This window comes from Peromyscus maniculatus, chromosome 19, assembly GCF_049852395.1.
Source record: "Peromyscus maniculatus bairdii isolate BWxNUB_F1_BW_parent chromosome 19, HU_Pman_BW_mat_3.1, whole genome shotgun sequence".
NCBI lineage: Eukaryota > Metazoa > Chordata > Mammalia > Rodentia > Cricetidae > Peromyscus > Peromyscus maniculatus.
Window position 1 is genome coordinate 56,568,901 of NC_134870.1, and position 15,149 is coordinate 56,584,049.

Sequence of the window (15,149 nt, forward strand, 5' to 3'; positions counted from 1 at the left end):
TGTGTCTGGGTGTGGTGGCATACACCTATAATCCTAGCACCTGGGGGTAGAAATGTAGAGGCTGCAACATTGTGAGTTCAAAGCCAGTCTTGGCAATACAACGAGGCTGTCTCGAAGCAAGCATTAAAAGGCCCTGGAGTTTTGAGATCAGTTCCTAAGCATGGAAGAAAAGACAGTGCTTGGGGGCATCTACGGTTGTCAGTGAGAGTGGCGGGAAGAGCAGCGGTAGATACTGGATGGCTAGAGATGTGGCCGCAACTTCTAGTCTCGAGACAGAAACTTTCAACGTTGCATTTACTTATGCGCTCATTCTGTGAATGTGCATGTGGGCGTGCCAGGGTTCAGTCTCGGGAACACACGTTGTGAAGGAGGGAATCTGACCGCAGTACACACCCTGGCGCACACACACCTGGGTCCATCCATCCTTAGCAATACATAGACAAAATGTAAACAGAACCGATTTGTTTTGTTTCCTCCTGAACAAAACAAGGGTAAGTTAATACCTTGGGATTTTTCAATCATGATTCCTACAACCTGGCAACCCTGTGGCCAAATACCTTACAAGAAATAACATGAGAGGAAAGGTTAATTTGGTCTCATGGCTTATAAGGATACAGTTCATCATGAAAGAAAAGGCCTGGCAGATGAAAACCTACTTTCTGCACGTATGGCCCATCTCTTAAAGGTCCACAACCTTTCAAAACACCCTCAGTTGAAGGCCAAGTGATCAAACCCAGGAGTCTGTAGGGGACATTATTGGTGAAATTATTAAGGACATTCCACGTAGTTAAAGGGAGATTTATTTAATGGTGTAACTTACAAATGAAGGGATAGGTAGGTTGAGGGTTCTGAGAAAGATGCAGCGTAGTCCGGGCGGTGTTCTCTGGAGAACTCTCCTCCATCCACCTCTAGCGTCCAGGCTCCCAGCAGCAAGAGAGTACGGCGCGTCCCGATCTTGGGTCTTCAGGGCCCTCCCTTGGCCCCATCTTGTAGGTGTGATAGTTATCAAAGCCTCAGTGGGGGTTGGAGCTTCCAGACCAAAGCTGGAATGGCTACCCACTACAGGACATTTTAATTCCAATTCTAACATTCCACTCATGGCTCCCATAGGTTCATGTTATCTCAGTATGCAACATATTTTCAGTCCAACTTTGAAACTTCCTACAGTCAGGCTGGCAAGATGGCTCAGCAGATAAAGGTATGAGCCAGCAAGCCGGACAATGTGAGTTGTATCCCCAAGATACTTGTGGTGGAAGGAGAGAAGGGTTTCTTTGTGTAGCTTTGCGCCTTTTCCTGGAACTCACTTGGTAGTCCAGGCTGGCCTCGAACTCACAGAGATCCGCCTGGCTCTGCCTCCCGAGTGCTGGGATTAAAGGCGTGCGCTACCACCGCCCAGCCTAAGAAATACTTTTTAAAAGGCTTATAGTTCCAATATTGCTCAAAAGTTAAAAAAAATACCTTCTATCATGAAGGCACTCTAGCTACGAGCCCCAGAAAATCAAAACATCAATTTATCTAATTTCAACCTACTATGGCACAGATTAAACATTCCCATTCCAAAAGGGAGGGATGGAACTATAGTAAGAAAATACTAGACCAGAGCAAGACCAAAACCTAGCAGAGAAAACACAAACTCTACAGCTCCATGTCCATTACTCAAGGTTTGTGGTAACAACATCCGAACACCAACGGGTTTGGATGGCCCTGGTCCACCTGAGGCACATGTAGGCTAATCTCTGGGCAGCTCTACTTGGTGGGCAGCTTTCCTCCACAGACATCCCATTTTTCTGATATCTACAATGTCCTGAGGTCTCTATTGCAACTGAGGCTTCATACAATGGCTCTCCAGTCCTTCTTCCAGGGAATCAGACCCTGCCACATATTGCCTGGATTCAGTGGCTTTCAAGAACTTTGGTGCAAGGCATTATGACTCTGTGTGGTGCTTTGCATGAAAGTGGTCCCCACAGGCTCATATAGTTACGTGCTTAGTCCCCAGCTGATGAGCTGTTTGGAAAGGATTAGGAGGTAGGGCCTTGTTGGAGGGGTGTGTCTCTTGGAATAGGCTTTGAGGTTTCAAAACCCCAGGGCAGGCTCAGTGTCTCTCTCTCTCTCTCTCTCTCTCTCTCTGCCTGCTGCCTGTAGATCAGGATGTAAAGCTCTCACTACTGTCCCATCCAGTGCCGTGCCTGTCTCCTTCCCACCATGATAATAATAGACTTACCCTCTGAAAATGTAAGCAAGCCTCCAGTTGAATGCTTCCTTTTCCATGAGTTGCCTTGGTCATGGTGTCTCTTCACAGCAATAGAACAGTAAGAGACCCTGTAACTCTTGCGCATTGTCTACTTATTGTGATGGTTAGTTTTGTCAATTTGGTACACTCTAGAATCACCTGGGAAAGGAGTCTCAATGAGGGACTGTCTAGATTTAGGCTGGCTTGTGGGCATGTCTATGAAGGACTATCTTGATTACAGTAAACGAGGTGGGAAGGTACACCCACTGTGGGGAGCACCATTCCCTAGGCAGAGGATTCTGAAACACATAACTAAGCTCAGCACTAGAGTGAATGCATCCAGTGTTCTCTGCTCCTGATTAGGGATAGGATATGACTAGCTCTCTTAAACTCCTGCCAACCTGACATCCCCCTTTACCCTAAAACTGTGAGCTTACTGCATACTAAGGCTTTGCTAGCCGGTGGCTCTAAGCTCTTTCCATATTCCTCCTGTGTTCTACTTCCAAACACATACAAACCATGTGATCAGGGCTATCACAGCAATAGCTTTTACTTCCCAGTATCAATTTCCTGCAGTCCTTACTTTTTTCTTTTTTGATTTTTTCAAGACAGGTTTCTCTATGTAGCTTTGCGCCTTTCCTGGAACTCGCTTTGTAGACCAGGCTGGCTTCGAACTCACAGAGATCCGCCTGGTTCTGCCTCCCGAGTGCTGGGATTAAAGGCGTGCGCCACCACTGCCAGGCCCTTACTTTTTTCATACTGACCAAAAGCAACTTAAGGGAAGAATTTACTTTGACTCACTGTTTTGAGAGGGTGCAGTCCATCACGGTGGGAAACGCAAGGCATCTGAGGTAGCTGGGACTACGGCAGGAGCATAAGGCTGCTTAGTCACATCTCAGTGGCTGAGCAGAAGTAGAGAGACTGGGACCAGAAGAGGGCCAAGGCTATAACCCTCAAGGGCCAGCCCATAGCAACCCACATTCTGGAGTCAGGGTTCAAATCCTTAAGCTGCCCTGATTTCCCAGATCATACCATCAGCTGGGATTAGGTGTTCAAACACATGAGCCTATGGGAGATATTTTACATTCAAGTCTAAAAACTACCAAGACTGGTGAAAAATAAGTACTTTTTTTTTTTTTTTTTTTTTGGTGACGGCGGCCTGAGGAGGCCAGGCCGGGCGAGCGGAGCAGCACTCACCCAGCAAGGAAGCAATAGCTGCAGTGGCAGCTCCGTTGAGAACTACAGGACCTGAGGCTCACTCCCACAAACACCCCTCCCCCACCCACCCTGAGTTTATTCCAAGGAACCCATATAGTAGAAGGGAATCTGCTCTCAAAAGTTGTCTTCTGGCCTCTACATGGCCCCCACCACACACACACACACACACACACACACACACACACACACACACACACACACTAAATAAATGGATTTTTAATTAAAAGATTAGAAAAATTAAAATTAAAAATTAAAGCCATATCCCCACTTACAAATTTTCTCCTGTCATCAATATAATTGTTGATAGAGGAAAGAAGAAGCTAAGTTATTAAATTGTTCCCAAAATTAATGTGTCCATTTTGAAAATACTAATATAGACATATACCTCATAACATGGTGGCCAACAACTATGCTGATTGGCTGTTTTGTCAAGAGAGGATCATCTGAGAAGAGGGAATCTCAATTGAGAAAATGCTCTATCAGATTGTCTGCAGGCAAGTCTGCAGGACATATTTTTGATTGATGTAGACGAGGTGAGTTCACTGTGGGCAGTGCCATCTCTGGGCAGTTGTATTTAAAAAAAGCAATCTGAGCAAGCCATGGAGGCAAACCAGTAAGCCTCATTCCCTCTATGGTCTCTACGTTGGTTCCTGCCCTGCTTGAGTTCCTGCCCTGACTTCCCTTAATGATGGTAAGGTGAAAGAAACCTCCTCAAGTTGTTTTTGGTAGTGGTGTTGATCGTAGCAACAGAGATCAAACTGGAATAACAAGAGACTGCACCTGTTGTCCCATGAGACTGAGTTCACACAACAAAAAATCACCTCTTGATACACTGTTCAGAACGTACTCCCATCCTTAAGGAATGGATATGCTGGGCCTACTTTCCCCAATCACTATATTGATAGTACCATTATCTTCTGCCTTTTACAGGCACAGAAACTAAAGCTCAGATCGGTTCAAGAACTCACCTAAGGGGATATCAGTAATAAGTGGCAGCATCAAGATTTGAACTCACAGCTAACTTTAAAAGTCACACATGTGCAGTGGTGGCGCATGCCTTTAATCCCAGCACTTGGGAGGCAGAGGAAGGAGGATCTCTGTGAGTTCGAGGCCAGCTTGGGCTACAGAGTGACTTCCAGGACAGGCTCCGAATCTACATAGAGAAACCCCGTCTCGAAAAACCAAACAAACAATAACAACAAAAAAGTCACACATGCTCCAGAAGATAAGTGAAAATTAGGTAGTAGAGATATAAGGATTTTATTAAGAGAAGAAATACACCAACCATAAAATGTCTGTCAAAGTACAGAATGGAGGGCAGTAGAGAATGTGACTGTATAGATTGCAGAATAGCTAGGTAGAAAAAAGTGTTAGGAGGTGGATGGAGTGAAAGAGGCACTTAGGAGGTAGGGGGTGAGAAGGAATCGATATGGTACCCAGCTGAGCCATACTGAGTAAGGATCCCCACAGGGGAAATTAGTACAAGCACGCGTTTGTGGTCCTTTCACAGAGGAGAGGCTTCGGAAGCAAGGCTTGCACAAGTAGGTTTGGAAGGGGAAATAAGATTATTGCATTCAAATGTAGTTGAATTTAAATGAAAATGGATTAGGAAACTTAGGACTGGGGGCTTAGGAACAAAGCTCATAGTGTGCTTGCCTAGCATTTGCCAGGCCTTGGGTTCCATAACCAGTTCTGTATAGAACTGTGTGTGGTAGTGAATACCCATAATCCCAGCTCTCAGGAGGTGAGGAGAGGAAGAAGTTTAAGGCCAGGTTGGACTACATAAGGCCCCCAAACACACACACACACACACACACACACACGCACACGCACACGCACACGCACACGCACACGCACACGCACACACGCACACACCTAGAAGACTTTTACAGTCCTAAGTGGCACACGTGGATAATAGAAAACTATTTGTCCAATACCTGAGGAAAACAGACACTCGATAAGATGGGGGGAGCTTTCCAATTCAAGTTGAATGTGAAACAGGCCTTCGCACTGGCAAGGTTAAAAGGGTGAGGATCTGGTATGTGCCAGTCATTGTACTGAGTGTTTTATCAGCATCAAATATTTTCATCCTGGCAAGAATTCTGTATACTACCCTTCAGTCCCGTTTTAACAGGCGAGGGACAGAAACCAACTTACTGAGGTCATAACAAACTCAGTGACTGGTTGTACCAGAATGTGATGGAACATGTATGGAAAACACTCACAACCTGCCAACAACTTTGAGAATCTGGTCGGTCAAATTACTGCTGCAGGGAGTAATGAAAAGCTAAAGGCATGATAAACTGGGCCTGGGAGGCTTGTGTCTCAGGCTACCTGACCGGTCACCCTAAGCTGATTGTTCCTATGTCAAACAAGCCTATAGTTTCCAAAGGGATAACAGCCTTGGCTGTGGATGAGACTAGGCCAGAATTCCAAGTGTAGCTGCTGTCGCTTCGTCTAGAATCTAGACAGTGTTCATATTCCAGTGTCCATGTTCCCTTGAATGATCTATATCATCCATAACCCAGACTCATGAGCTGGAGGAACTGCTTGGACTAGGAACACTGTGACTGACGATTTGATCCCAAGGACACCACACCATGACTGCTAAAATCAACTATTTCCAGGATCTAATTAGTTAAAATATAGCAGAAGTATTTGGGTTTTGCTTGCTTGCTTTTGCGGAGCTGAGGGTGGACCCACAGCTTTCTTTAGACGTGCTAGACCAGCGAACTGCACCGCTGAATCCCCAGAGAAGAAACTCAATCTTTTAAAAAAAAGTCTCGCCAAGAGTTGGGTCCATGCCCTTCTGAGTAGCTGAATCTCCAGTTGCCCTACTTCCCTCTGGCAACACCATCTTGCAGAGGAAGCGTCTGTTGAGGTTGCCCCATGTGGGGAGCTGGCGGTCTGGGCGCACACCGCACATACGCAAGCCCCGGGGTCCTCGGAGCGCAGACGCGCGCGCGTGGGGGCGCCTCCAGGAAGCGCGTGCTACCCTCTCGGGTGTGAGGTAAGCATCCTCCCACGGTCCCCGGGAAGCTCCTACGCCGCAGGCTTCCTCGCTGCGCGGCCTTTCCTCCACCGCTTCCTCCAGCAGCTACACCCACCCATCCCTTCCGACTCCGCGGAACCAGAACGGGCCCGCGGGGAGGTGCGGCCGCACGCCCCGCCCACAACCCCACCCCGTCCCGGGAGGCGGAGGCTGCTTGGTCCTGCACACCCGCAAGCCAGGCCCCGCCCCCTGTCCCACCCTCGTCAGGGCAGGTGAGGCTGCAGCCACTCGTGAGCCGGCCCCACCCTACGACCCGCCCCTGCCGAGCCCACCCCTCCCTGCCATTGGAGAGGCCGCCCGTACAGGCCCCACCTCAAGCCCCGCCCCCGCACGCGCACAGCCAGGCCCCGCCCCCTGATCCCGCCCCGCCTCCTTCGGCCGGCGCGCCCCGCGGCTTCTCAGGGGAACCTGTCTCGCGGGCCGGGAGCAAGTGCTTCTTCCTGTGTCGGCCTCGCGGTGCGGCCGACTTCTCCTTCCGCTCCCGCGGCTCCCTCCCGGGACGGCGAGGGAGGCCCGAAGGGGACCGGCTGGAGCGGGGCCGTCGGGGCTCCCGGGGCGTAGCCATGTCGCTGTGGGGGCAGCCGCTGAAGGCCTCGCTGCCCCCGGCTGTGCAGCCGCCCCCGACCGCGCCCTCGGGGCCTCCGAGCGGCGCCCCTCCAGCCGGCGCCACCCTCAACCGCCTGCCGGAGCCGCTGCTGCGGAGGCTCAGCGAGAGCCTGGACCGCGCGCCCGAGGGCCGAGGCTGGAGGCGGCTGGCCGAGCTGGCCGGCAGTCGGGGGCGCCTCCGGCTCAGGTGAGCGCGGGGTCCGGCCGCGGGACCCTCGGGGTGGAGGGGTGTGCCCCGGGGCGGGGAGTCGCGCGAGACCGGCCGGGGCCCTGGGATCGGGAAGCGACTGGCCCTGATGGCCAGGTGGCCCCTTCTCCCCGACCCTCCGCCCCGAAAACTGAAAGCGATCTTTGGGAAGCTTGCCTGCAGGGTCGTAATCCAGTGGGTTTTGAAGCAAAAGAGAGGGATGTGGACACAGCCCTCGGAACCCAAAGGGCGATCTGGAAATCTGGAAGGACCCGGGGCGGGTAGAGGAGTGAAGCGTAGAGAGAAGGGAGGACAGAAAAGACCGGACCAAATTCACCTTCGTCTTCAGTCCGGCGAGCTCACCAAACTTTGTCCTAAGAAATTAAACGACTTTTCGTGCTGAGAAAGGGGACTCCTGGCGTGGCTTGGCACCACAGTTAGTGATTCTTAACGCTTTGGGTCTCAGGACTTCCACGCTCCTGAGAATGATTAAAGAGTACAAATAGTTTTTGTGGGGGGTTCTCTATATTTTGCAGGTGTTTACGGATATTTACTATTTGAAAGTAAAACCAATAACTCTTAAAAATATTGGCCTTAAAAGTAATTCTTACATGGTAGCAGAAACGATGTCGTTGTTTTGTTTTGTTTTGTTTTTTTCTTCAGAAAAAGTTTGTCCAAAAATAAATAGCGCATCGGTTAACATTTTTAAAATCTGTCCTCCTGACTGAGCCTCCCTCATGCTGGGATTTCAAGCTGTCATCGTCATATTCATCTTGAAGGCTCTTTTTTTCTTCTTGGTTTCTCACTGTAGCCGGAGGTGTCCTGGAACAGCCAGTCTAGTCTGGATCATGTAGCATTCTTCCTGCTTCAAACTGCTGGGTGCTTTGAACATCTTTATGGTGTCTTAGTTTAATTGCAGAGATAGATTCTTTTATATTTGATTCATTCCGTTGCAGTTTCATAAGTATCAACTCTAGAAGCTTGTGTATACACCTTTAAGAATAAATAGAAAAGAGTGACTTAGTAGTATAGTAGTAAGAAAAAAAATGCTTTAACCTTGTGAACCGCCTGAAAGTGCTCTCAGGGACTAACTGCACTAGAGGTTCCCAAACGGAGCTTTGAACCACTACTTTATACCCTTGTCAAGATTTCAGCCTGCCTCCAGTTTCTTGTCAAATAACTAAACTTTGACTTTGACTGTAACTGTTTATATGCATCGTTATAAGCCTAGGAGGAGAAGTCATTTATTTTGTGTTATACACAGAACTTCTCTTAGACAAATACTTATTAAAGAGGGGAGTCCATTTAAAATTATATTTATTGAGTGCTTCTTATTAGCTGGAAGTTCTATAGACTGCATTTGGGGAACATTCACAGTTACACATATGAAATGGCAGGTCGGTTGTAAATAATATTTACTGAACACATAGTATATTACAGTATGCTGTTTACATGCATTATCCACCTTAATCTTCCCATCAACCCCAAGCTTCAGAGTATAGGATTGAGGCAGAGAGTAATGTTGGTATGGGATTTTTGCTCAAATAGAAGAGGCCCATGTTGCCTGATTTAAAAAAAAAAAAATAAGAAGAGGAAAATGGCAAACTAATACAAAATAAACAAATTATTTTCTTTGAGGGCAGATCTGCAGAGTATTATGGTGTTAACTGAATCCAGTTAAGAAAGGTGCTAGGGCTTCTTGGTGAGAGCCTTCATGGTGATGGAGAAAGACACAAAAGTCAGTATACTAAGCTCTGCCCAAAAGAAGCATGGCTACTGAGCTATAAAAGGAGTGGGTACTTAATGCTGGGTATTAAGTTTTCCTTCCCAATTCAGTAAAATATTGCTAAGTAAACTGCAGAATAGTGTTTGAAGGGGCTTAGGGAAAAGTTCAAAGCAAATTACAAGGAGTAGTGTAGAGAAAGGGCCAGTTACTTACTGTTCATTTTTAGAATCTTGGAATTCAAGGTAGACTCTGGTAAGAGTCGGCTGAGTTTTGTGAGTCTTCCATGATGGCAGTTAGATAGCTCCATGTAGGTTGATTGGGGTGGCGAGGCCTGGAGAATCTGGAAGTAGTAAACTCATATGGATTGGCATCAGAAGAATTGGTTGCTATGGAAAGCCAGGCATGGTGGTGCGCACCGTTAACCCCAGGACTCAGGAAGCAGAGGCAGGCAGATCAGTGTGAGTTCTGGGCCAGCCAATGCTACATAATGAGACGCTGTCTCATAAACAACTGAAAGTTAGCAGTGAAAGCCTGGGGCTGGCCAGTCTGAACCAAAGAGATAGGCGTTGTCAGCTGGTGGTTCTTACTATGGTTAAGACTTTTGAAAAGTTCCTTTAAGGGGACTTGGTGCAGGTGGTGGAAGAACGTCGGATGGTGAAAGGTCGTGAAGGCATTTTCCTCTGACTGTAGTGTGAGAGCCTGGTCCAGGGGGTACACATAACAAGTCATGGGAAAATGGGAAATGCTTTCCTCGGCCATTGAATTCACGGCCCGCATCTCAAAACTCTGCCTTTTCTAAAAATGTCTCCTTTTATGTTTCTTCTTTCTTCTTTGTTGGTTTGGTTTGGTGTGAGATGAGGTCTTACTACACAGACCAGGCTGACCTCAAACTTGGCATGATCCTCCTGCCTCTGCTTTCCAAGTGCCACCATGCTCAGCCTGTTGTCATATTTCCCCCTCATTCTTTACAGTTTTATTTAAGTTACATGAGAATTTAGTAACATAAATCACAGGAAGAGTCCATTCAGAGCTGTCTCCAGAGATGAGGAATAGATGTTTTCAGGTGAGTATTGATGATCTAGGTTGAATCTTTGTATGTAGTCTAGTTTGCTATAGCCAGAGACCGGTAGGAATGGCCTGCCTTCAAACCCTGATCCTGTTCAAACTGATCTAGTATCAGACACTTTAAGGAAGGATCTCTACAGTAGCCCTGACTGATTGGAACTTGCTATGTAGAGTGAGCTAGCCTTGAACACAAAGAGATCTCCCTCTGCCTCTCAAGTGTTGGGATTAAAGGTATGCACCACTGTGCTCAGCTAAAATCAGATGTCTTTTGCTGGCAGTTTAGACTCATTCTTAGTGTGCCAGCATATGTTGATTGGTGGTGAGTAGAACAGCTGAACTCCAAGGACTGGCGGAACTTTCAGAAAGCTTTGAAATATCTAAATTGTCTAAGCAGAGTACTTGAAAGTAGAGCTGTGAAACATGAACCGAGAAGGAAAACATCTGTTGCCGCTTGTCTACAGTGTAGAAGATGCTCCTTAGCTGCAGAAATCTTACCCTCAAGCAGATTATGATACAAATGAAAACAAGTATTTAAAAGATTACTACAAATGTCCCTCATCTGTCGTGTCAGTCTGAATTTTGAAGTGCTCTAGAACGCATGCTTTTATCTCTAAATGCTTTTCTATCTAATCTTCTGGTATTATCCTTCACTCGGGGTTTAAATTCAGTCAAGCTGATTGCAACCAGTATATCTGCTTTTCCCAGATGTATGCATGTAGATTGCTAATGCCATCTCCTTCTAAATGACTAGTAGGTATCTTAAATGTAACATGTCCCAAACTTAATATGTACTCTCCTGTAGACCTTAGTTCTCTGTATCTGAGTGACTAGCACATCTCTCCAGTTGATCAGAAAATCCACTCATTCCTGACTTTACGTGTATACACATTATCTTTGTCAGTAAATCCAGACTGCTGTATGTTCAGTATGTATTTAGAATCCAGCATCCACTGCCACACTAAGCTAAGCCTACATCTCTCACCCACTTTCTTCTAGTAGTTGCTTGATTTCTCTCTCCTTTACTTCTTATTCCAACCTTTCTAAACACAACAGTAAGAGTGCTTCTTTCAAAATATTAATAGAATTAATAGAATTAAAGGTCCCTTATATAAAGAGTGTGAGGCAAGCTTAGGAAACATAACCCTGTCTCAAAGAAAAGATCAATGAGGTGCAGTTAGTGCAATGTGTAATTCTAGCATTAGGGAGGTTGAGGTAGAAGGCATTTTAATCCTGAGGCCACCCTGGACCTAAAACAGTAAAATAAAAACCGTAAGTTATGCTTGTTCCTCTGCTTAAGAAACCATCCAAATGCTTTTCTATTCTGAAGTGAAAATAATGTCTCTAGAGCTAGAGCTACAGGTGGTTGTGAGCCATGTGATATGCGTGCCAGGAATGGAACTCAGATCTCCAGAAGAGCAGTGAGCTCTCTTTACCACTGAGCCGTTCCTCTAGCACCTAAAAATAATTTTTAAAAGTGAAGTTCATCTGCTTCGGTGATAAAGAAGTTCTTTAGATTCCAAATTCAAGTTTATAGAAGCCACATCAAAGCACACTGTTACAAGAACATAACTAAAAAAGGAAAGATAAAAGTTGGGTATGTATACATATCACCTTAGCCAAAAGCTAGTGAGTACCCGTGCAGAAAATCAGTAAAACAAAGTGATACACAAATCTTACTTTTATCTTTATATCTCGTTTTAGAACAGAAATATTTAACTTCAATTTGCTCCTTGTTCTTTGTTAGGAAGGAAATCTCTGGCTATTGAGCTTTTTTTCCTTTATCAGTTAAAACATCCCTTGGTTATATCTGATGAGATGGCTTCTTAATTTCATGTGTTAGTGCCTGGCAAACTTCTGAATCATGAAACATGTATTTTGTATACTGCACTCATGTATTTATAAATCTCATTCATTTGAAAACTTAGTTATTCATTTCTAATATATGATCTTTGACAAGGGATTCATGTGCCTTTTCCAGTTGCTAACTTTATAACATTGATTATCCTATCCAGTATCATTTTTGAGACATGAGTGTCTCTATTATTAATACTTCTCACACTGTTCATGCCTGTTCATGCTATGATTTAAGGTATCCTGACCTTGTGGGATGAGAGACATTCCTCTCAGATGACAGCAGCACCTTGCCAACTAGTTAGTCCTTTCATTTGGGGTCATATTCTACTTCATCTTTAAAGGAAGCGTTAAGGGAACTGTAATTCTGTTACCTGACACATGGGCTTAAGATTTAGCTGGAAGTGTATCATAAATGCTGTCTAAAATAATCAAGGGAGGTTGAATCCAATAGTGATTATCCTCTATAGCTTTTCAAACCTTTTTTGCCTTGATCTTGACAGCAACTGTTAGCTATAGAGTCTTTGATACACTAATAAAAATATTTTTTTGGTTAAAAAACACACAGCCAGGTGGTGGTGGTCCATGCCTTTAATCCCAGCACTCAGGAGGCAGAGGCAGGAGGATCTCTGTGAGTTTGAGGCCAGCCTGGTATACAAAGGGAATTCCAGGACAGGCTTCAAAATTAGACAGAGAAACCCTGTCTCGAAATACCAAGGGAAAAAAAAAAAACGCAAAGAAGAAAGAGTGAATGGGTCTGGTGTGGTGCCCTAGCACTCAGCACTTGGGAGGCAGAGACAGGTAGCTCTCTAAATGCAAGGTCAGCCTGGTCTTCATAGCAAGTTCCAGGCCAGCCAGAGCTGCATAGTAAGACTATCTTGATTTAGAGAATGATAGATAGATGGATGGATGGATGGATGGATGGATGGATGGATGGATGGGTGGATGGGTGGATGATAGATAGGAAGGAAGGAAGGAAGGAAGGAAGGAAGGAAGGGAGGGAGGAAGGAAGGAAGGAAAGAAGTTAGTTTTCTAGCCTTTTCCTCACTTTCAATTAAAAGTTTGATTAGTGTCATGACTAAATTTCTCTCACACCCTTTAGACTTAATAATTATAGGAGCTAAAGGGAGAGGAGACTAGGAGAGGAGGAAGGAATGCTGGAGGAGGGAGGGGCCTGGTTTTCATGATGTAATTAATTTCCTACCTCCCAGGGATTTTTCCGTACAGCACCTATAATGTCCAGCCACATATTAGGCACTTCATGACTTCAATCTGCTGTTTCAGTTGCCTGGACCTGGAGCAGTGTTCTCTGAAGGTGTTGGAGCCAGAGGGAAGCCCAAGTTTGTGTTTACTGAAACTGATGGGTGAAAAAGGATGTACAGTCACAGAACTGAACGACTTCCTTCAGGCTTTAGAACACACTGACGTTCTTCAGCTTCTCAACCCCCCAGGTAGGTGGGTTTTCTTTTTCCCCACTTTGGGAATGTTCTTCAGAAATTCATTGAATCAAACTTAGAGAAAAATACATCTCTGGATCAGGTAGATTGTGTTCAGTATTATTGGAAAATGTAAATGCATAGAGCTTCTTTCTCCTTCCACCTATGTTGAGACCAAAGAAGATATCAAAAGTGTTGGGTTATAGTTGAAGAAGCAAGACATTTTTAAGCAGTTATTTTAAAAAGTTGAATGTAATCCATATATTTGATATTAGAGAATTGTGCTATAATATTGTAGTCCAATAGAAGACTCTCATTCTCTAGGAAGATGCATGCTAATGTATTTACATGTAAGGTTTCTATACTAAGTGTAAATATACACTGAAATAGTGTATCCCAAAACACAGTGTATGTATGTGTATATAAGGATGAGATAAAGTGAGTAGGTCAGATATTCACTGCTATTTGCCATTGCGATATTTTTGAAATGTTAGTCATATGGATTTTTCTTATTATACCTGTATTGAGTGAGGCTTTTCATATGCCAAGTCATGTGAAGAATAGGAAACAAGGGGTTAGAACACGCGGGGCTCATCAGTTAAGAGACTTGCTGCTCTTCCATAGGACCCAAGCATGGTTCCCAGCACCCACATCAGGCAACTCACAACTGCCTATAACACCAGCTCCAGGGGACCTGGCGTCTTCCTCTGACCTCTGACCTCACCTACACTCACCTGCATGTAAACAGAGACACAAACACACATAAATAAAGAAAAAATACAAAATTAAGAATAAAACAAATAGGAAACAGGCTAGAGAGATAGCTACTTAAAAAAATAGGATACAATCTATCATCCATGTAGCTGCAGGTAGAGTTGATCAACTACAGAGATATCAGAGAGGAAGGACATTTCATCAGTGTTGCTTGATGTGTGGTGTGGGGTGTCTGAATCCCCATAGCTCTAGAGGTTAGAAGGAAAATGAAGAGTTCCAGGCCAGCCTGGACTACATAGTGAGATCCTGTTTCAGATAAACAGACACTGCTGGTGGCAGTAGCTGTACAGACCTTCTTCCCAGGATCCCATTTTGCCATATGTCCCATTAGGAGCAAATAATCCAGGCAAGCCTGGAAGAGCTGTAAACTACGGACTTCATGCTCTCTGTTTTACATAACTGTGGTGTATTAATGTTTCTTTGGAGAACCAAATTGGTTATGATGTATATGCGTACATGCCTGCATACATTTATATTCACCACATGCATGCAGGTGCTCTTAGAGGCCAGTGGGCATAGGATCCCCTGGAACTGAAGTTATAGGTAGTTGTGAACTACTTGATGGTGAGCGCTGAGAACTGAACCTGCGTCTTCTGTAAGATCATTAAGCCATCTTAACCACTCTTAACCATCTCTCCAGCCCCTATGATATATTTTCAGTATGAGAAATTAACATACTGTGGTAACATATGAGAAACATAACATATAGTGGTAAATTGACGGTTACATCTACCAGAAACCCAAACTCAAATTGATGAAGGTAATACATTATTTCTACCTGAAACACCCAGAAATAGTTAAGATTTCCTAAGAGGCAGAGAAGAGCCCTAAGTGTAATATTTTTCCTCTTCTTTCTTGGCATTGACTTCCTTCTAAAACTGACAGTCACTAGCCCAGGATGTCTCCTGGGTCTTCTTAGGCTCATTTATCTTTGTCCCCGAATTCTAAGCAAAAAACAGGTTTATTCTAGTTAACTCATTTTGTTCACTTGCTTGTCCCTAATA

The 15,149-nt window shown here is 45.1% G+C and overlaps 1 protein-coding gene across 4 annotated transcripts in view; it reads left to right on the forward strand.

The window, feature by feature from the left end:
- Positions 1-6,888: 6,888 nt before the first annotated feature.
- The window catches only part of Malt1 (MALT1 paracaspase), a 54,886-nt gene continuing 46,625 nt past the window's right edge, over positions 6,889-15,149 (forward strand). For 3 of the 4 annotated variants that reach the window (XM_006970051.4, XM_042263798.2, XM_076555378.1), the window contains exons 1-2: positions 6,925-7,293; positions 13,220-13,386. In XM_006970051.4, the coding sequence (XP_006970113.1) occupies positions 7,064-7,293; positions 13,220-13,386 (397 nt within the window). In that variant the 5' untranslated portion in view covers positions 6,925-7,063. Of the gene's footprint in view, positions 7,294-13,219; positions 13,387-15,149 lie in introns of all 4 variants that reach the window. The other variant, XM_006970050.4, reaches the window with a different exon arrangement.